Raw genomic sequence first — 23402 nt, forward strand, 5'->3', positions numbered from 1 at the left:
TTGAAAATGCATTATCCGTTTGGAAGTATATTTTTTGACATTCTGCTGCTCCTAATTTCATGTATTACCCGAAACCCTATAACAAATCTTAATATTTTGGAGAAAAAGCTTATTTGAAAGCAAGTTTCAAAACCATACCAATACAATTTCAACAGGAAAAAATAGATAAAGGAATATAAAGGTTTTGAGATCAAATGAGATGAATAATCTGTTGAAATGGCATTACATTCTAAGCTTTTATTTAGTGTGGGGAATATAATCACTTAGTTAAAAAAAATCATTCATTTAAAAATTACTCTATTGAATTGAGATATTCAATAATGAGGTACTTAACTGTTGACTCAGTCATGCTGGGATATTGTAATAAACATGGATATTCAAGGATATTTGAAAATAGTACCGTAACCCTAACTTTGTTACAGGAGACACCCACACTGTTATATAGGACCCATTTATCTTTACTGAAGGAATACACACGTTACATTTAACAAAAACAATTGTAGCCAACCCTCAGTATTACATAAAATCCATAATCCAGGATTAAAAGTATGTTTTCTTCCCACTGTCAAGTAACCACAGTGAGTTCCACTTGGCGCAGTTACTTAAAAAGTACACAGGATGCACAATTATGTAGAAAACATTTATTTCCTTGATTACCAAGAGATTTTCCTTGGTGCCATCATTATTGAAAAAGGTTTGAGAGGAGAACTGATTTAGATGCTCACCTTGTGTCAGTGCTTCACAGGTATTTACTTTAGCTTACACCAGTGATCCATCAACACTACTAAAAAGATCATCTTAAGATAAAAGATGAAAAAACGAAAATCATTCAGCTTTGAGTGAACAGAATTACAAAATGCCAGGAGAAAGGACAGCTGTATTTTTTTCCAATCCTCTTCCCAGTGTACAAGCAAAGCCATTTTCAAAAGAAAAACACACCCAAGTGCCAAAAATAATTTTCAGTTACAAGCACGTAGAAGGTTTTATCTATCAAATACTTCCCAGTAGTATGGATGATACCAAACTGCAATCTACATGAGATAACGATACTGAATTTCATTAACATTTTCAAGTACAACTGCAGACAACTAGTGTTTCAAATTATTTTATTGTTAAAGTATTGCTAGAACAAAACGTTGACCGAAAAGAAAAACAAAACTGTCCACAGATAAAGTACTGATGCCCTAGAGGAAATAAATGCATGCATTTTACATTGAAAACACTAACTACAGCAAGGTACCAATGCAGCTTTCAATTAGGATCAAAACTAAATCAAAATAAAAAAATACATATCACAAAGTAAAGAAACATCCTGGTCACATGGGGCTGAAATGATGAAAGCAGTCCAGAGCTATATCCATGGCTTTAAATTAAAATAAAGGATTTCATTTGCGAAAATAACCGTCACTTTCCTCACAATTTTTAGGACTTCAGCAACTCTAAAAGATCTTCACCTCAGCCAAAGGCAGCTGTGGATCTTCAGCAAATGATTAGATTTCGATATAATGGAAGTCTAAAAGTCTTGCCAAGCTTTTTTTTTTGTTTGTTTCCTCCATTTCCAGTAAAACTGTACAAGATACAGCCAAATCATGTCCACATTCATCACTTGCCAATAGAAATGTTTGTGCTGCTACACCGCAGGAGTCATGATACCTACAAATCAGGCTGCAAATTACACTGACAACAAATGCTAAAACTATCTGCAAAATAAAACGAGTAACATTTAGCGGACGTTGAAGGGGCGTCTACTCTCTGTAGAGAAGCTGGAATGCACTTTAAGGGCTCGGAAAGCTCAGTATCTACGACGCTTGTTAGGTCCATCAAAGTTGCCCCCTTGGTTCCCCCGCCCAAACCCCCCAGGCCCGCCCCCCACAGCCCCAGCACCAACCATGGGTGCCTGCTGAGCTTCAACACCGGGCCTGCTGACCAGCGGGGAGCCCATGGGCGGGGGGCCACCTTGCGGGAATCTATCACTGCGCTACAGCGTTCGGTTCGAGAACGAACATGCAGTCCGTCGATGGATGCCACGACAGCCAGGAAAATAACGGGATTAAAAAAACATTCCAATATTCCAAGTGTTGCCGTCGGGAAGGTCAGCAGACAGTCCGAGCAGTACCAGGAACAAACAATGAGAAGGAAGAGAGGAGTCATTTCATTAGTTATTTGGATTTTTGAATCGCTGATCAATGAGAGCTTGTAAACTTCACCGTTAAAAAGCTTTAACCCTGACATGTCCTGTGCACTCAAAATCTAGACTGCTACAGCCAACTATAGATTATAAAAAAAAAATAAAGGTGGAGAAAAGGCGTTAGAAGGGCAGAGTCTCCAGGCTAATTTCGGACATTATGATATCCATATACTCTTAATCTTTAGCATAATGCATTAAAGCACAAGATAAAAGCGTCTGAACTTTCAGACTGAAGCTTCATTTTTTCATATCAATAACCACTACAGAAGTGACAGTTCAGCCTATGGAAGAAACGTACTTTTAACCATTAAAGCAACCTTGAGCATTATTATATCAGCCTCTCTGATGCCTTTTACCACCAGTCTATTATGAAAATTTCTAATCACTATTTAGATTTTACAGGCCATATGAAAGAATACCCCAGTAATACTTGATAAGAATATTATACATTAAAATTGTTACAAGACTATACAACAGTACAGACTAAATGCAAGATAAAAAAATGCCTGAAGAGATTAAAACTGAGAAAGGCCGAACTTCCAAGAACATAAATGTTTATGTGTGAATGAATATTTTGCTGGATACAGCTTTACTGAACTCTTAAGTAATTAAGAATACAGAACTCCGCACATATGAAGCATATTTACGCACTGCTTGTGCAAAAAATCAAGGGCTAAAAATTGGTAATCCTGTCTTGAAGCCACAGGATCATTGAGCATTTTAACTTGCCCTTTATTTCCATTTAAATCATCGCTAGATCGGATACTAGTTTTGGCTGTACAGATGTCTTATGAAGACATAAGGTTAAGAGAACGCATTCCAATGAAATAAGGCAACAGAATGGCAAACATGTTCTTACAAGCTTTAGTAAAAAGAATCTAACAATAAAAAAGATCAAAGAAATATGCCATTCTTCCAAAGAAAAAACTCAAATTAAAAACCTATAGTACTGGATTATAGTCTTCAAGAAATGTTTTACATCTAAGTAACTGGCAATAAATTATTAATCTTGAAGATGTACACGGTGAGTCTATGCAAGTAAAATCATATTCCTGCTTGAGAACTTGTGCCAACCATGTGCAGCTGAAACCTACGGTTCTTCTGTACTGCCTAAAGCCTAGTGGTGTCTATTTCACAGCTGTTAAAGCAACTCTATTATGAAGATACAGTACATAAAAGTAGTTTTTTTAAGACTCCAAAGTGTATAAATATTTTGAAGTTCCCTAAAGTATATGAACAAGAAATCAGGGCAACTACAAGTGACAGGTGATTTCTGATTTTTAAAATGACACCCTTCACAAATGTAATTTTATGTTATTCCTGTATATATTTCTTCTCACAGAGTAAAACACTGGGGATCTCGTAATAGCAACACATTATCAAATGATGGACTCTTGATAGGTTGGCTTGCTGGTGAAATGCACAGATGGTCCTCATTTGCCTCTTATGGGAGAAGGGTGCTACTGGTAAAACCAACAACAGGCAAATTAAAGCCTGGCAAGTAAAACATTAAATAGGCAATTATAGATTAATGCATATAAGCCTAATCCACTTCTGAAATACATGGCAAATTTAAGAAGGGATTCACCTGAGCAAATGCAATAAGATGGTGACTTTAAAAATCAATGTCAAAAATGAATAATAGAATAACAATAACGATATAAATTGTTTTAATGCTACAATTTTGGATGAGAGGAGGTATGCCGAGCACACCAGGATACAGAATTACTGAAGAACATACAGAAATGCTGTATTCAAGCTTAAAGGCTTTAAAATGCCAAAGATCAGCTGTGATGGCATTCATTATCTCCTGGACCGCGCCTGCCCTCCGAAGTGAAATCCCATTTCAGTTCTGCATCAGGACACTAAGAGCACTCATAGCCCTGATCTTCAGGAGGAACAAGCTGCCATGTGGACACTTCTTCTACCAGGACACACACTTTCATGTACAAACGCCCGCGATGAGGGGGGGAGGGGAGGGAGGAAAAAAAACGATCACAGTAAGCAAATGATTCCATGAATACGTTACCATGGCTCCGTTATCGGGTATCATTGGCGTTCCCATGTTTGGTGCTCCCTCTGGCCCCATGGCAGGACCAGGTCCCAATGCAGTGCCAGAGATTGCTCCTCTGTTGTTCATATTCATACCCATCATTTGAGGGGGGCCTTGGTTACCAGCAGCTGCTGGGCTATAAGTATCTATGCAAAACAATCGTTCTTTTACTCAAAGCGATAGGCGACAGGCTAAAGCAGTATAAAAGAATTAAAAGTAAAAAGTGGAGGACAAACTGTGTGAGGCTCCTTTTATTTTATTTCAAATCTAACGACGAGGGTTCAAATATTTGGGACTGCACATTAAATTGCCCTGTAGTAAGAGCAAACGCTTCCTGAAGCAGCGCTTTTAAGCATACGCAACAGACTCCATCAAACTGAGGAATGTTTTTTTGCCACGTGAAACTAAGAAAAATGGACATACAAAGATGAAATCTTTAAAAGGCCTTCTTGGTAGCATAATATCAGGCATAATACAAAGGCATCTCACCTTGCACAGGACAAACTGGTTTTAAAACACATCCTAAAACTTTGTTTGAAAGAAGTGATAAGCCTAGTTGCAAGTTACAGAATATAACTTAATGTTGTGATGCACTGACAAGCACACACACATTTAGTACCACTTACAAGACAGCCCAAGTACGTGTTATACCACAGCAGTGTTTTAAATTCTGTCTGACAGTCTGAAGTCCTCCAATATGCTACCGATAACACAATTATACAAAAAAGAAAAGTATAGAAGACAGACGAGAAAAGGCTTCGAACCTAAATAATTTCAAAATTCACATTTAGAATCAAGAAGGATATGATCAAGTTTATGTCCTAAAGAAACATACCCTTAATTTCACATGAACTTATTTGAGAATTAAGGTTACACTTGTGGAATTAAGGTTACACTTGTGAATAATGCACAACTATGGGTTGAGACAAATTTCTCCAGGGGAGTAAAGTGTCCAAACTGAAAACGTTGAACAGTTACTGTGATTCTCCAGCATGAACAGCACCTTACAAAACCGGAGCCTCATTATAGTTGTGGAAAAGTAACCATACCAAAGGCACCTTATGGAGTGCATTTCAAACATAGGTGAAGCTCAGTACTGAATACAATGTGATTGGTGCTGTATTCGAGTTACCTTAGAATAACACGCAGAATGAAACTGCCTCGAAGCCTTCTGAAGCCATTTACGTTAAAACATTAACGGCACAATTTGGGAAGAACTGTTTCAATGCCTAAACGTTCTTCCAGTTTTTATAAGGATTTCATACATTAAAGAATCACATAGGTAATGCAAAGTAAAAATAATGAGATTTAAAACTGGTAATTATTGTTTATCTACAGCATGCTATGCAATAAAATGTCTGAAAGTCTGATTTATTTATGAGCAACAGAACTGAAGGCACACAATTTGAGGTTATACTGCAAATTTCCAGTTTGCATCTTAGTATCAGCATAACGTACCATATTATTTCTCATATTTTTCACAACCGTATTAGTTTACTCGTATGCAAAGGGAAAGTAGAGTGATGTCCCGAGTAGACACACAAAATACAAAAGTAAGATCAATGGCTTTAAAAGATATAATCATGGTAAGATTTTTCAGACAAAACACATCAGGGAAGTTCAACAGAAAAGATGGAAGCCGCAGGTTTTACGCGTCAGAAGGTCATGCGAGAATGATTTAAAACAGCCAACAGGAAGAATGAATCTCTGAAATGAGTTGCCGCATGAGAGCGCTTCAGGGACTTCTTCGAGAAACAGGGTTTGGGATGCTGAGTGATGGCCAAGCCACCTAGTACCAAAGGCTTTTCCTATTTAAGAAATGAAACAGCCTTCTCTTCTGTTTTTGGAAGAAAAAAAAATGTGTTTGGAAGCATTTCACCTGCACATTTAAATAAAGGCGACACCGCGGGAATGTGGTGGAATGAAGCAGCACATGGAACTAAACTGACAGTTTCAGCAAAAAAAAAATGTACTCCAAGTTCTTGATTTATGATTGATAAATTTATCCTAGTAGAAGACCCCACCGCATTCATTACATCCAACCGAAAAATGCGAAAAAAGGCGACACAAACGCGCTGCTCGGCAGTTTGGAAAGTTGTGAACACCTGACCAGGTAGGAATCATCACATATGAGCAGCAGCCGATCTGAACCTCATAAGGGAACTGCAGGTGAAATGCAATAAAAATAAATCACTGCAAATGTATACTGAATTAACAGCATTATTTTCCTTAGATTCAGTGCTCATTATGTAATTTTGAAAAGCATACACGACTACAGCATGTAAGGAATACGGAAAACCTTGCACCTGTGGATGTAGAGACTACAAATCAAGGCAAGTACATCACAGTTGATCGAATAAAAAAATAAATGTATACGTACATTGCCTGTGGTTTACAGAGAGGAGGAAAACTAATTTGCATTGCAATTCATAAGAAAAAAACCTGAAATCCGTACTTCACTAATAAGATGCTTTGCACCTCAAACCTCACCTAACCCCAGGAGTTCCCATGTATGAGGGGGTCACGGTGCCCTGGGAGAAAACAGCAGCACGTCGACCCAGTCAAGCCACTTTGCCAGTTCGACCCACCGCACTAGCGACTAGGTTCTGGGTGAAGAGGTGGCAGAAAGGCAATGATCATGCCGATGATTTTGTCACTGCATGTGGAGAATCAGGCACCAGCGAACAGAAAACCACTGAGTTGAGTTGCTGGACTGGGTTATAGATATGGACAGCGTTTCAGAGATACCAAGATCACATATTTGCATATAATGTACAGTCCCAAACATTGCACAAGACATAAAAGAAGCCGAACACAGCCGCCTTTTGTCGTGACTTCAGGTCCCTACCTCCCATATTAATCGCTCCACGGGGACCCATATCACCCATTCTCATTTCCTGTTCTCTCTGGAAGTAGAAAGTTTGCACAGTCAACCTAACACAGTACTGACACAAAGTAAGTGTGTTTAAGACTTTAAACTGGACCCCTGGTAATTATTCAGTCCACATAACAGGAAATTTGCATTCAATTTTTCTGTTTTGAAAAGCAAAATATAAAAATGACAAAACTCCAACTATAAGAAAATGCTGCCTGAGTCATAGAAACATAGATATGTATATATAGGAAAATGAACAATACTTTTTTAAAATAAACCATTTATCACAGCTGTAATTACGTCATAGAAATAATGTTTCTTTTTCCAGACAAAACTTCAAACAGCAGTTTGAGGCAGTTTTAGGATGAAAATGTTTCATTTGCTAACTTATGTTTATCATGAGACCCCTTCAGAGTCTGTTCACCAAAAACTGCTCCAGATTGAATATTTTCCAGGGTGATAAAAAGATCTGCTTAGCATCCAACACAACTTATTACCATTTCAAGAATCTAAAAACAGATACAAACCTTGAAAACATTAAACGTAAAAGAGTTTCAGTGTGTGAAAAAGGCACCCAATTCCTTTATTTTATGACCTGTACTCTGAAGGAGGTAAGGTGCTCAGAGGCAGTTGAAGGTATATATTAATATCGGACATCGAACACAAAAATAAGGGAAACACCCAGTCTTTTTTTTAGACCCACACTTTCGCATTTCATTCCAGATTGAAATAAAACAATACCTAGATCTGAATTGTAGTTTTATTAACCAACTAAAGGAACACTACTTTTATTTACCTGAAGGGAATTGTCCATCCATTGTTAGCATAACGTCATTAGAACACAGTTATAGGAGGCTCTCTCAAAAGAATTAAAAAAAATCTTTAAACACTTTAAACTGCATTATATGTTGGGAAACTAAATAGTGGATCATCTTTATTCCTCACTTAAACTCATTCTGTGGAATCACATTAACATTTCAAAAACAGAGGTATGGATTACAAACTTTTTTTTTAGAGTAGATTAGGCCATTCCATTTAAGAGAACAGCAACTCAAAATTTCTTCTGGATTTCTTGATATTATTTCACAACTGCTTAAATGACGTTAAAACAGGTTAAAAACACTACTCAAAAAGTATCAGTTCTTTTTAAAACACTTTTAGCAAAACTGGCATTGTACATTATGCTGTTAAAGGTTTAACATGTAACACCTACTTTAAAATATTCAGGGTAACACTGCCATATATACACTGCCATACACCCGATGTTAATTCTACTATTTCTAAACATACTTATGTAGTTTTCAAGCACATAAGCATAACAGATTTGCAAACATTCCCCTTTGATGCGCTTAATTGTTAGTTTTGTGCATAAAATGTCCAATTTCAAGTCAGCTCTTTGCAGATACCGAACCCTTATTTTCCCTGGTCACCCATTCTCATGTCCTGTCTATAGAGCAGATTTTAATTGCCAACCTCTGGAAAATCTCAGGTGCAACAGATGTGACTACCGGTTGGATGACAAGAGTTGCTGTAGGAGAGTGGCTTGTGATCATTTCAACTGCTTTTTATGCACAAGTGCAAAGGAACATGGGATTCTTTAAACAATGGGTTGCAGTGTCAAAACTAAGCAGTACAAATTCCCCTTTAAGATATCTATTTGCAAATTGCAATACTATTTTTTTACTGCACAAATACATTATATCACATAGAGGAAGACAAGTATGGTGCTTGATGCAATGCAATCATCTCTTGAACATCTTCAGTGGGTTCATGTTTTAGATAAACAAGCTTTGATGTCTGGCTTAACACTTCAGAAGAGAAAAAAAATCAATTTTAATGTTTAGAGTTTCTGTATGTTTCCAAGAAGGCACTTGCATTGCAAGTAAGACTATTCGCAACTTCAATTTTAAAACTCAGCACACTGCAGATTTCTTTAAACATTGTATGATAAATCTTCCTCCATGCTGAGGCAAAAAAAAAAGATGAATAAGCATCCATACAGAAATTGTAATTCAAAAATGTAAGGTAAACAGCACACTTGGTCAGGAATTGTTTTAAAAAGTGGTATAAAAAGCCCTGTTCTATACAGTTTAACACCAACTTTTACCCAATCACCACCCTCATTTGAGAGTTGGCACCACACAAACCCGTAGCTGTTACTTCCTCCCTGTGTGAATTAACTGCTGATGGGAAATCCTGTGAAGAATGTGGATACAACCACTCCAAGCTGAATGACAGCACACACAAGGATGTGTGATCATTTCTAAAACTTATAAGCAGTAGGCATTAGCAGTAGCCTTTACCCACCTGCAGAGATAAGTACATTTCTTTTATGAAGAGATTTAAAATGACCACAAAGGGAATTTTTATTGCCACTTGAAATTGACATCTTTTTAAATAACCTAACAAATCCTTAAATGGTGCTTTTTATCTAAAAGGGTGCCGAAGCACTTTACATATATGAAGGAACACGCTACACTCAACTGGGCCACTATTGGCCTGCAAGTGCCTCTCTCCACCATAACAGACCAGGTGGAAAAGTAAGGCATTTGGCCACCTGAAATAAGGGGGAACTGAGGAAGGCCAGACTGTGCAAGTACAAAATTTAGCTTGGACACCAGTGTTAACTGCTCTAAGAACAGTACACTAGAATTTGTAACGGCCCAGTCAGAACTTCGTGTTAACCAAACGATAGCAAAATGTCCTTGAACACTTTTAGTGAACTGTCTTATTGGTCCACCAACCCCAATTACAGCAGCCACCTGGTTTTCCTTGGGGGATCTCATCACAATACTGACCTGGGTCAGTCTAGTTTATCTTTTGAGATAAGGCGAGATGGTGGTAATGATACTGATGCATGTTCAAAGTTAAAATATTTACTGCCCTAAGGCTGTGCTGAAGTGACTTTTAACTTTGTTTTCCACAGAGCCAGATTCCATCCTAGGCTGGACATCTGAAATACAGTATGGCTTCCTGTTAATTCACGCCAACAAGGTAGTGCCTGAAATAAAACATGAATGAGTCGCTAACTCTGACTCTGTAAAATTAGCACATTTCTTCATAACTTATTTCCAATTTCATCCAAAATATCACTGCGAGTTGAAAACCCAAGAAACATAACCCGGAATATTATAGCAGGGTCATACACAAAAAAGGCTGGTTGTGGAAATGGACATTTCTAAATGGGGAAATCACACCTGTGGAGTTTTGTAAGACTAACATCTTTTAGTGGAATGTGGGTGAACAGATTTTTTTAAGACAAAAAACATGCAAAAGATTTGATGGCAGTTTTCGGAGCCAAGAAAAGAACTCATGAATATCAGGTTACAAACAAAGGAAAGGACTTGAACCCAAGATGCAAAATATTTTCATAAATCCACAAAAGTAAAAAAAATAAATCATACAATCTTTAAGGAAAAATAAATAAAGTACTAGTTACAATTATAAAGAATTTAATAAGGAGTTAAATTTTTCTTATTTGTCCATTATGCTTGCTTGTCAGGGTATGTATAAAGCTTTCTAAATTTACTGTGCAGTTGTACCACTAACAAACAATGAAAATATGTATCATTTTTATTTTAAATCCTTTTCAATCATAACTCCCCCCACCAAAGTTTGGACGTTAATATTTTTGACTTGAGCTTTCTGTACGGGGTTGAGATGAATCATCAAAAGAACAGGTGCAAAGTCTAAATGTGGCAGGAAGCTTTACTAATACATTTACCCTGCTAGAAATTCACTCGCGTTCACACTCAAAGGTGGGGAAAAAGTAGGCTTCAGTCCAAGGTCATCGTCTTGGCCCACATCTCAACTATAAGGCTATCAGAAAATATAATTAAAAGTTGGCAAACTACTCACTGGAGCCAACACATTACTAGTCAAGCAGAAGTTGCAGTGTTTTTAAGCAATGCATAAACAATGAAACTTGAAAGCACTGCTCTAATACGATGCTGTACCTTAAGAGAAATCAGTTGTAATGACACACTTGGTGCAAGGAGTTAGGGCACCACTCAAGATCTTAACTTTTAACCCTCAGAGAATCATGTGAAGATGTAGATCCTCTTGATATCACCAAGTTAACTTTTATTCAGGATCATTTGCAACATAACAGCACTTCATGGTATGCAAGTTTAAAAACTGGATAAAATGATTGCTCACACGAGTTCTGACACATGTAAAATGCAAATTAACCGATTTGGGTAACTGAATTAGGGAGGTCACACATTTTGAATAAACATGGATAAACCTTCAAAAGTAAAGATCAACTAATGACTCATTGAAAGCACTTAGAGCAATTCTAAAGAACAAAGACAAAAAGTTAATACAATCACCACACTTGCGAAGCTGGTCCAAAAATATGAAAAAAGATTCATTCATAGTCAGGCAAGAAGAAATACTTCAGAGAATATCAGGGGATTATGCATCTGATAAAACCACACTAGGAATAACAATGATTAAAATATAAAAGAATCTTAATATAAAGCTAAATAATATAAATGGAAAATGGGACATTATGTGGAGTACAAATAAATTCACTGGAATATCCTAGAGTTCCTTGACTATTAGCAAAACCTTAGAATGCAGTATTGTAAAATTAACACAATACAAATGAAGACTACAGATCCATCCATTTAAAATGCAGGCCTGTTAGATTTTAAAAAATGAAGTAAGTGAGGATAAAAGTACATGCATCAGACCATGCAATCGACATAAAAGATGAATTTCAAAGTTACATGCTTTACAAGGCTTAACTTCTTATAGAAGCATCTATAAGTTTCGATTCGAAAAGGATCATGAGGATTACAATTTAACTCCATAAACTTGGATAATAATGTGAATGGAGAAAATAGCCCTGTTCCCCATAGAAGTAAATAAAAGGGATGAAAAGACAGGAGTTGGATTAACACATACTCTGAACAAAGTGAAAGGTGGAGTGTAGAATGTGAACTGAAGATGTATATAATTTGTTATGAAAGCAGACATGTAGAGTAGGTACAGATATGCAAGGACATTGTAAAACAAATGTTAAACGCAAAAGATAGAATCTTCAGATGAACTATTTAAGCTATAATATAGTAGGGTATAGACAGCACCCTTTGGAAAAAAAAGATAAGTAATGTACTAGATTAGTACTGATTAAACTAGCTAAACAGGCAAAAAACACTGAGATGACAAAAAGACTTATACCATGCAACTTCCTATGTAAGACATAGAATTGCATGGATGCACATACTGAAAAGCACATACTAGTGAAAGATGAAAGAAAATGTTATAGTCTTAAAGGTGAATGGTAAGGTATGACAATGGTGGTATTGAACACCTTGAATGGAATAGACGGTAATGATTGCAGAATTGTTTACAATGTAATTCTTGGAGCACAACTGGACATACAGTAATAGAAAATTCAGATGTGCTAGCATTACTTAAATGACTCGACTAAAGTAGCTTTCACTCTCATTCCATACTTATGTCTGTGTGTATAAAGGTTCACACACATTGTGACATTCTTCAGGAATGTATTGGAACAGTTTTTGTAAACACCATTAATTTTAGAAATATGTGGAACCCCTTGTAAACATAGAAGATCACTATAAAAACAGGATATTAAACCCTTCTCATATTATTACAAAGGGATACAAAATAACTTCAGTTCTAAGGCAGTATTGCACTATGAATTTCAACTGCTGTCAGAGAATAAGTACTCAGACATGTCTCATAGAAATTTGCTTCTGGGACAGTAAAAGTGCCCAAAATACAGAAATTAAGTTAAAGAAACTAGAAAACTGACTCATACAATTGTTTGATTTCAAAATATCTGCTTAAAAATGTTAAATATACTTTTATGTTTATGTTCATACAAACTTTTTATATTACAATGGTGCAAAGGTCTCGTATTAAAATATTTGCTTTAATTCAATTCTCCCAAAATTGAGTTAGTCATTGGACTACCAATCACTGTGGAATCCACAACACAAAAAATAAAGCTTGATAAGAGCATACTTACCATCATAAAAATAACACTGGCTAAGATGGTACAAATAACTCTGAAATGCTAAATTTCATTATTCTAGAATGCACTCAGATCATCAAACTCTTCTACAGTAAGCTTCCATAGCACATATATGATGTTTAGTCTGAAAGCTTTGTTTATGCACAAGCCTCCTCCCCCTTGCATATCTCCTGATCAGAATTCCTACTAGTTTCAGTCCTTTACGTTTACTTATTAATGCTGGTTCTGAGGACAATGTATTTCTATACAGCCAGCTTATTGATCCTAGGTATAGCACAGTGGAGTGAAAGCAGTTTAATAAGCCACTTTCCGCCGTCAGCCTTTATGATCTTTAGGTAACAATGAAAGAAAAAAGTCACAAAGTTAGGCACAGTATTACAAGACAATATGGCACTATATATCGATAACCCACTTTCAAAAGAAACTCCAATGCCACTATAATACATTTCTGAAAAAAAATAACTTTAATTTGCTAAAATTCTAAACTGTTTTAATTAAGAAAATCTCTAAAAAATGGTTTCCCAACCCAGTAAGAAAGTAATATGGAAATCTACAGTACTAAACCATTTCTGTGATTCAAATGTCAAAACAGCTTTGCCATTTATAAAGGGAAGCTGTTAATAAGAGACTGCTGAATAATACCAGGTAGAAAGGAATGGTTGTATAAATCAATATCATGACATTACACACAAAATACCGCATACAAGCATTAAAGGACTAATGTCTAGTTAAAGTTTTGATGAACATTTTTGGAATGAAGTATGCAGTTGTTCTACATGTTCTACATCTTTTTAAATTATGGTGGAAAAGGACAAAGGGTAAATCAATGTGTATCTGTGTATTTTTCAGTAATAATATATACCCACAGAAATAGTCTCGAAATCTCAAAATGTGTCTTGCGTCTAAGAACAGAATATTTAATAACAACACACCTCCCAAGAAAAACAAATTATGTTGTTTTTGGCAGTAAGAGGTTTTTCCAAGCTCAAGATCATTTCTCTTAGGAAAGAAATCCTTCAATAAAATAGAGGGATAATTTCAACCAACAATCTAAATAATATCAAACATGTAGTTAGTGCATGTTTTGGTCATATTGAATGCAAAACTTTCACTAAATCAGACATCAGAATCTTACTCTTTACTTTTCACTTTACTTTCAATCTTTATTTTACTTTTCACTTAAGTAAAAAAATACCATAAGGCTTTTTTACATTAACTGAAAAGAACAGCTGCAGATAAACATCCATTCCTGGTATTTCAGGGATAGATTTTAGATACAGTAATTCCCCAATTTATGGAAAGGGGAATTTGTACAAAGGAATACTCTGAGATGGGAATAAACGTTAATTAAAATAGTTTTAACCTGCATCTAAAACTGCACACTGCGTATTTTAGAACAAAACACTGCAAATTACCTACAGTAAAATCCATAACTTGTTTCGGAAACCACCTTTAACTTCAGTCCATTTCAGGCAGCAGTGTACGCTGAAGCCTAATTTCATCAGATCACAAAAGCCAAATTAAGCTGGACCTGGATGGTGACGAGATGGACAAACTCTTTCCACTGGACCCCAGTATGGTGACCAGAAATCATTGTTTGGCTAAAATGAGGTTCTGACTACTTGATCATTATGGATTACCCAAAACTTGTCCTGGTTAAGTTCTCCCTGTATCTGTTGTGGAGTGAGGCACACAGCGATTGCTGTGCACCACTGAGCTGGGTGTCACACTGACAAGTCACATGTAAATTACTTTGGGATGGGAAACACTATTAAAAGGTAAGGAATTAAACACATTACATTGTATGCACAATGCAAACAATTCGTAACAGACCGTCAATCAACACATTCAGCATTTTATTCACAAGCGGCGACTAAATGTCTTAGTGAAATTGTACAGCACGTGCATAAACTATTCAAGTTATTTTTCACAGATTGTTTCACGAATTCCCTTAAAAATGAAAACATGTAAGAGAATGGAACTTCTTGTGCTAGCTTTGGATCGTACAAAGGCGAAGATATGCAATTCAACGGAAAGTTATTACACAGACACCAATGGGGGGGGGATGAAATTGTTTTCATTTTTATCAGACCTTTTAAGCGCTTCACCCCTGTATCTGTAAAGCATCCTGGCAGTGGCAGCATAAGTGCAAAGGTTCTGTAAAGCATTTGCTATCAGAGCAGATGTAAAACTTAGTTTAAGTGTGAGGCTAGTGCAAAACAGGCCTCATGTCACATACAGCGGGGAAAATAAAGGACAGTGAAAACAGCTTTGTGCAACATTGTGCATCTGTTGCACGGTAGGATGAAAAACCCGTCCTATAAGGACATTAGCTAATTCTGTATACAAAGAGTACAGGGAGAAGATTACATTGTAAATGTATGTTACATAGGAGAATCCCGATTTTGTTTTGTAGGACTGTATGTATATAATGGCATGAAATGAAGAAACTTCCATTTAGAGAATTGTCACTTGCAAAAAAAGATTTCATAGAACATTAAATTCTGCAAATCGAGGAATTACTGTATCGGACATCCAACTTGGAACGGACCATTTTAAAAACATCTATACATAATTTAATTATTGGCAAATAGAATCCTTTTCTATGAAGATGTCCTACATTTTTTTTTTACTTCGGCTACCCATAATGAGTAATTTACAACAGGAAAAATGCCCATCCTGTTCATATAGCAGCCCAGGTTATATTCCAAGCTCTCGAAATACCAAGTACAGAACTAAACCCACGGGATACCACAGCTTCTGCTTGCAGTTCTTTAGCAGGCCACACTGGCACAGCTGACAATACAGCATCTACTGCTGTAAGCCATGAGTCTACGCTTTCTAACTTCTTTAAGGAAACTATAATAATGATAATTATATCATCATTTAATGGCATCATCAGGATAAGAAGTCTATCATTCAGTGTGCAGGCAGGAAGCAACTTTTCAATACTTCTTGATCAATATCGCAACTACTTGATCGACTCGTTTGAGCCTCTCAATAGCTTTGGCCACAATAAAAGGTGTACTGTACTGCAGAAAAATGTGTAGCTGTGCACCTTCACTCAAAACTGACTAAGAGTTACTTTACATGTAAGGCACAAACTTCGACATGAGCACATCTGACGCCATTTCTATCATGAAAGCTGACATATATGCTGGAACCACAGCATAACAGCCACTTAACCTACATGCGTAGTGTGACAGCTACAAAACAAATGGCATGAATTTCAGCCCCTGTTGACTCAGTTATGGGAATAGGCACTTGTTAAGGGGCTTGTCTAAAAACAGGAAGGTGGGCATTGTTTTCTTGACATCCGATCTGTGGTGTTCCAGAAAGATGCGCTCGAAACACTAAAACAGACACTCAATTACACGACAGGTCTCCTTCTCAAGTATGCGAAAGACAAATGTTCACCACAGCACACGGGAGGGGGGAGCACATCAGCTCGGGGCTCTCCTTGGCAGCCAACACCCCTCAGGTTCGGTTGGGCCCCGGGAGAAGGTCTGCCTTGTACTCACGTTATCCATGTAGTTGGGCTTGAACCCGTCCTGCTGCCGCCTCAGCTCGTCCTGCTCGCGCTGGCGCATCAGCTCCTCCTCGCGGCGGCGCCGCTCCTCCTCGTGCCTGCGGACACAGCGGGAACGCCGCCGGTCAGGACAGGAGCCCGGAGCCACCAGACGGGCCTGCAGACACGCTCCACCCCCCTTCCCCGGTGCGCAAAGCGGAACGGTTCCCGCCGAGAGCCGAGCCTCCGCGCCGGATACCGTGAAAGGAACGGTAGTCGCTGCACTGCTACGTGCCATACAACACCGCCAGCATGATAGCAGCACGGCGGATCACATTTTACCAATGACAGATGTTGCTCTCCAATTTCACAGAACTGTCAGAAATACAATCTCCTGTTTACAAGAGACATGTTCAATACAAGTCTTTCTTCCCCCCGTTGTATTTGCTCTACGGCACCGAGGACAACGTTAACTTTGTGTGGCACAACAAGCCATGCACTTCTGCATTACTGTGATTTTACAAAGACCTTTAACAGGGTCCATGTTTTGATGTAGTTTCAATTACTCATTTGTAAACAAGTTAATTTTAATTAGCAATGTTTTCATATTTTGCACAGAGCACGGTAATCTAATAGATGTTAAGTAAAAACATTAACACCTAATTGTACCGCATCCAGTGTGTTTGTCTTCTTGGCTCCAGTTTGATGTATTCTGTACAGAGATTTAGAAACTGTAGCAATACTGTTTTCGCAAGTAAAAAGATACTTAGAAAGCAATGTGCAGCAACAGCGTTTACACAGCAAGATTATATCACTGGTATTTTCAAACAGGATATGTCAGCTTCCATTGCAGAGACTGCTAAACTGGGTGACTTCGTGTTGTCTTTGATGTCTTAAAGTTTTTGCAAAAACAGCACTAAAATATTTATGATCACATTAAACCATTGTATTTAAGGCATTATAATATATTTCTTTTTTAATCATATTAAATCCTATTTTAAATGGAATTGGTAATATTTCCTTTAACCATGTTATAAGTACTTGCGCTTATTTAGAGATTATCTGACCACAGTGACTTGGAATAATGTCTTACAATTGCCAGAAATGACATCATAAAGCCTGTGTAGCATTATAAAACATTCAGAGGTTAAGAGAACAGAGGATCAAAAACAATAAAAAACCAAAATAACCAATTAATAGTAAGTAAATGTCAGTCATTTAGGAAAAAGTAAAGCGCACCCCAAGCTGAACTTATTACATACTAGTACGTGTACATTGACTCACGGTCAGATTTGCCATCGCTGCCATACTGAAGACACTCAAATTTAAATGTAGTACAAACTGTGATTCTACTACCAAGCTCTCAGTACTATATAGAAGTCTGTCCGATACCGAGATATGGATGCAACACAAGTTAAAAGTGAATAGAAATGAGACAGTTTATGCCCCCAACATCAAATCTGGAAAACGGTAGACTTTCATACCCCCAACAAAACAGAACAAAAACATGAAACAAAGATTTACAGACTGGATAATGTTACTTGCTAAAAAAAACTGTGTTAAGAAAAGAAGGCACAGCACCCGTTATGTGACTGCCAGTGATAAGTTCTTATCTGATTTAACATTCTTACACTTGAATGACAGTCAATCTAAAAGCTTAACATCAGAATAACCACTTTTATTAGTTTAAAAATTTCTAGACCACTTATACCCCTTTGGATTCTATTTAAATAAATGTCCTTGTCCTCAACACAATTTTTGCAGTAACATAAGAGGCTGATCAGGGCCAGGGCTGTGCCTGGTTTATAAAAGGCTTGTGTTTTAGAGATGTCACAGAACACTGTCCCTCTTCTCCTACTCTGGGAGGTTAGGTTTTCCTTTATTTCAAAACTATACTAAACTGTGAGGTGACTTCTTACACCCCTATAAAACTTTTAACCTTGAAAGTTCTACACAAAGCGTACTCATATCGGTCATAATCAATCCAAAAGGTTCACAGCCATTCACACCCATGTAGCCAGTATTTTGTAAAGCCTCCTCTGGCACGGATTCCACTGACTAGATGCCTCCTGTAGTTTCATGAGGCTCCTGCTTATCAGAACACGGATTTCTGACCATTCTTCCACACAGGATTGTTCCAAGTCCTACACACCCTTTGGTTTCCATGTGTGAACTGCCACCAAACCACAAATCTCTCACTACACATAGGTCCGGAGATTGAGATGTTAAGTTGAGAACCTTTCAGATCCTTCAATGTTTTCAGCTCCTTTTTAACACCAGCGTATTCAGTTGAGTTCAGTTAAATACGCCCTGTGGCACCCAGGGGTAATTCACAGAGTGTCATAGGCTCTTGATCACCCCAATGATCTTTAGCACTTGTAGATTCATCAGGAACTACTGCCACATTGTCGAGATGTTTTAAGCGGTTATTTTTGTGCAAATCAGCAATCTGAGTAAACCCTCCTTGCTGTGCTGAAAAGCTGTAGAAACTGCCCAAACATTTCCTACTTGTAAAGAAATGCATGTATCGCTAAAATATCTACAACAATGTAGTTGCAATTGCAAAACATCCACTTCACCAGATGGATACTGGTGCACTCATTTACTTTTCATGTATACAAACACACTTTATTTGTACTAATCTTTAACACCATTTTAAAAGATTTATCATAATTAAGTGCTACTGGTCGAATTACAGTTTCCATGTTGATAATCAAAGTATTGCCAAGATTATTTTCCCTATGGTGTTGCCTTGAGGATAACTGAACTATTGTATAGCAGCCCCAAAGGTCTCATGGTCAAAGAAATCCCAGGCCCAAATAAAGTATACACAGTTTACTCAGTCGTCATCCCATTCCAAGTCTCTCAGACAAATCAAGAAACACTTGGTGACCTGCACAGGTGAATAGGTTCTGGAATTGGGATAGGACATGGAATTGCATATCCTGCTGGGAGCATTAGGCAGGAATAAGGGTGACTATGTGAAAAGAAGGCACTCCAGCAGAAAAAGGCAAGTAACGGTAAAAAGGAGAACACAGAGAGTGATGCTGATGACATCCGAGAATTGTTATGCTGAGGTGATGCAAGCAGTGATTTTCAACAATGAAATATTCTTCATGTTTACATGAAGGTGGTGCTTGTTTATCATGTACAAAATTAGAATATTTAATGACATTGCCACACTGGAATAAATTTAAGTTTGTCACAAACTTTACTAGATCAAAAACAATAATCACTGACATCACTAACATAAAGTAAAAAAAACATCTCTCCGTTTGTATTCTCTGCTGAACAGTCTTATGTACTTTATAAATAGATCTGAATGCGTCTAATTTTAGTTTCAATATGCTTTATGATGAAATGCGTATTGCCCTTAAGACCGGATCAATGCGATGCATGTTTCATGTTCTAACACTTTATCTAGTTACTTAATCCAGGATTGAGTCAATTCCGACCAGGTTTTTCTGTTGCATCGTAAAACAATACCTCATTTCAATCTGCTTGCGTTTTTGGAGTTCTTGATTTCTCAGTTCCTCCAATCGTCTCAGCTCTTCCTGGCGCCTCATGAGATCTGTCAAAACAAAAACATTCACATCTCTCAGCAGATCACCAGACCTCCAAAAATCACAAATCACTATCGCGTTTCAGAAAAACCGATCGGGGGGTGTAAGAAACCTTGAGAAGTGAAAGCTATATTACCGCAGTGGGACATTTTTCTAAAATTCTAAACCAGTTTTCTAATATCGCGGATATATATGAGAAGAGCTGTTTAAAATGAAAACGGAAAATAAAGATCTCAAACAATCATGACTGCCGTGACCGTGTACAAGCCATCACTTAGAAACCGCTTCAGTCTTGACCAAACTGAGTTGTTTTTCTTTATTCCGAGATGCCAATTTCATGCCCTCCCAGTTCTGCACTTAGGGGAAGCGGCGGAGTCGGTACAGCTGACCGACACCAGCAGTGCCGCCGGTGAACTCCAGGCTCCTCGGGAGCCGCGGGCAGGTGGCCTGGGAACGGGGAAAAAGCGGGGATCTTCCCGCTGGCCTGCTGGGCAGCGCTGGGCCTTACCCTGCCTCATGAGCATGAGCTGGTGCTCGTGGCGAGCCGCCTCCATCTCGGCCTCCAGCTTCTCCTTGGCCTCCCGGATGTTCCGATCCACCTGCTCGCGCTGCTGCTTCTCCATCTCGTCCAGGGCCTTCCAGCGGGAGGAGTACTCGAACTCGAACGTGCCTGGCTGGGCGAACCGAGGCGGCTGCTCCCTCTCCCTGGCAGGAAACAGATCGCGCCCGTTACAGGAAGGACACCCGTCGGCAGACGTCAGGCTTTCGGCCTGTTTGCGTAGCTCTTCGTGTGAATAAAACTCTTTCACTGGCAAATTACTGAGATGTCTGAACTGCCTCACTCAGGAAAAAAAATATTTTTCAATGCATCAACACTATTGATATTCACCAAATATGAATATCTTCTCTTTGAGGTTAGAAAGAAGTTCACAGACAACAGGAGGCCGTCACGCCCATTTGGTAGTTAACAGCGGACTGAATCAAGTGAGTGCTGTCCCTCACCGCAAGGGGAAGTCTAAACCTGGCCTCAGACTAGTTACCTCTTCTACTGCACCAAAACGAAGAACAGGCTAGGCAATTTGGTCTTCTTTTTACCACACCATGCTTAACAAAGCACTAAATATATTAGCAGTTTCTACATGCTAAGAAGAGAAAAACCTCAATATTTGCAATTTCGCCTATTTCCACATAATTTTTAAGCGAGTAAACTTACTTTATCAATTACTGCTGCGCTGTTATAATATGTTACTGCACAGCGGCGCTACATTTGTAAACTGGAACAAAAACCATGTAAAGCGAAAATGGGCTCTACAGAGATTTTAAAAAATGCAACAATCCAATTTGTTTGCACATGTAATAACTTGAATAGTAGTCAGAAAATGAAGCTTCAAGCTTACGGTAATCATTTTCATCAAAAACATCAACAATTACTAATAGTTTTCCTGATGTAGCTAACAGTAATAAAAAATATCACAAGGGAAATGTATGATCATGGGAGTTGTGGAATCATACCGTATTTTTCCCACAAGGTATTAAGTTCTGTGTCCTTGAAAACCTCAACAAACCTAACCCTTGTAAGTATCAAGGTCTTACTGTCCTTTTAATTGTTTTCTATGTTGTCACGCATGGTGCAACTGAATTCAAATTCGTAGAAGCCCTATGAAAAAAACCTTCCAAATTCAATGCAATGTACAAAAAGATCTCAATCTGCATCGCCAGCTAAGCGATACAAACCTAACGTTATATGGAATTAATTCCCAATATTTGTTCTTGTACACAGTATCCAATGCACTGCACTAAGGTAAGAGGTTCTCCATCTCAATCCTGCTCCTGGACTATTTCATTCTGCCGGCTATTGTCCGGCTGGGCCCTACATCGCTAACTGTGGCCTAGGACTTTTACTCTGCATTCAGTTGGGTCTGACAAACTCCCTAAATCACATACAAATCCAACAGCTTCAGCAAAGACAACTTGACCTGCCACCACCATTTCTGTCCCTACTGCAATGTCAGCTTTGTTAGGCTTCTACTATTGACTGCTCCAGGAGAACAGATACAGAACTCCGATACAGACTGCAACATGGCTGCAAGATAAAGACACCCTGCTGGGCTTGTCGTGCTGATAGAGTAAAATAAAAATGAAGGGTCCGATCACATCTAAAACACTGGATCAACTGGGGAACACAATCTTATTTGGGACTGATTGAATAAAAGTACAAACGGATATTTTAACATTCATAAAACACATACTTGTGGTACTGTGCTGTTTTTTGCAACAGCTTTTCTGGAAGACCATCCTCATCATCAAACTGTTCTGTTGGTTCGACAATGGCAGGACGTGGAGACCTGGAGACAGAGTAGGCACATTGCCTTAAGATTCATAGAAAAAATCAATAGGATGAAGGATTGTCGTTCAACATTGTAATATATTCCATTATGTATTGCATATCATATACAGTGCCTTGCAGAAGTATTCATCCCCTTAACCGATTCTCTTATTTTACTGAATTACAAATTCTACACTGAAAGCTTGTTCTCTGTGATATTTTTATTTCAAAGCACTGAAACGCGAAATTAATGATTTAAAGTTACATTGTTTTAAGTTAGAAAATATTATTGAGAAAAATAAAAACCCGAAATACGCTGCTTGCATAAGTATTCAATCCCCACATTTAATATTTTGTAGAGCCACCTTTTGCAGCAATAACAGCTTTAAGTCTTTGGAAGTAAGTTTGCACCAGCTTTGCACACTGTTAAGGAGGGATTCTGGCCCATTCTTCCAGGCAGATGTGCTCCAGGTGGTTCAGGTTAGTCGGGTGAGGCTTGTGCACCGCAGTTCTCAAACAGTGCCACAGATTCTCAAATGGGTAGAGATCAGGGCTTTAACTGGGCCACTGTAGGATATTCACCTTTTTGTTCTTGAGCCACTCCAGGGTTACCTTGGCCTTGTGTCTGGGATCATTGTCCTGCTGAAAGATTCTCCCAAGCTTCAGCTTTTTTTACCAGACTGAAACAGGTTCTCTTGCAGTATTTCTCTATATTTTGCACCATCCTTTCTTAAGAAGTTATTTTTCTTAAGAACATTTTCTAACAAAACAATGCCACATTAAAATAATTTAAATTTTCAGTGCTAAGAAATATAAATATCACAGAGAACTAAGTTTCAATGCAGGATTGGTAATTCAGTAAAAGGAGAGAACTGGTCA

The 23402-nt window shown here is 38.0% G+C and overlaps 1 protein-coding gene across 6 annotated transcripts in view; it reads right to left on the minus strand.

The window, feature by feature from the left end:
* The window catches only part of pspc1 (paraspeckle component 1), a 50583-nt gene that overhangs the window by 20321 nt on the left and 6860 nt on the right, over positions 1-23402 (minus strand). For 4 of the 6 annotated variants that reach the window (XR_011181626.1, XR_011181625.1, XR_011181627.1 and 1 more), the window contains exons 3-8: positions 22447-22566; positions 20706-20902; positions 20121-20205; positions 16648-16753; positions 7090-7147; positions 4218-4387 (exon numbers count right to left, since the gene is read on the minus strand). Coding sequence is in view for 3 of the 6 variants with exons in the window: in XM_069178826.1 (XP_069034927.1) it covers positions 4218-4387; positions 7090-7147; positions 16648-16753; positions 20121-20205; positions 20706-20902; positions 22447-22566 (736 nt within the window). In the remaining 3 variants the exon portion in view is untranslated. Of the gene's footprint in view, positions 1-1089; positions 1979-4217; positions 4388-7089; positions 7148-16647; positions 16754-20120; positions 20206-20705; positions 20903-22446; positions 22567-23402 lie in introns of those variants that run through there. The other 2 variants (XM_006639347.3, XM_015364205.2) reach the window with 2 other exon arrangements.

Source organism: Lepisosteus oculatus, chromosome 15 (assembly GCF_040954835.1).
Source record: "Lepisosteus oculatus isolate fLepOcu1 chromosome 15, fLepOcu1.hap2, whole genome shotgun sequence".
Taxonomy (NCBI): Eukaryota; Metazoa; Chordata; class Actinopteri; order Semionotiformes; family Lepisosteidae; genus Lepisosteus; species Lepisosteus oculatus.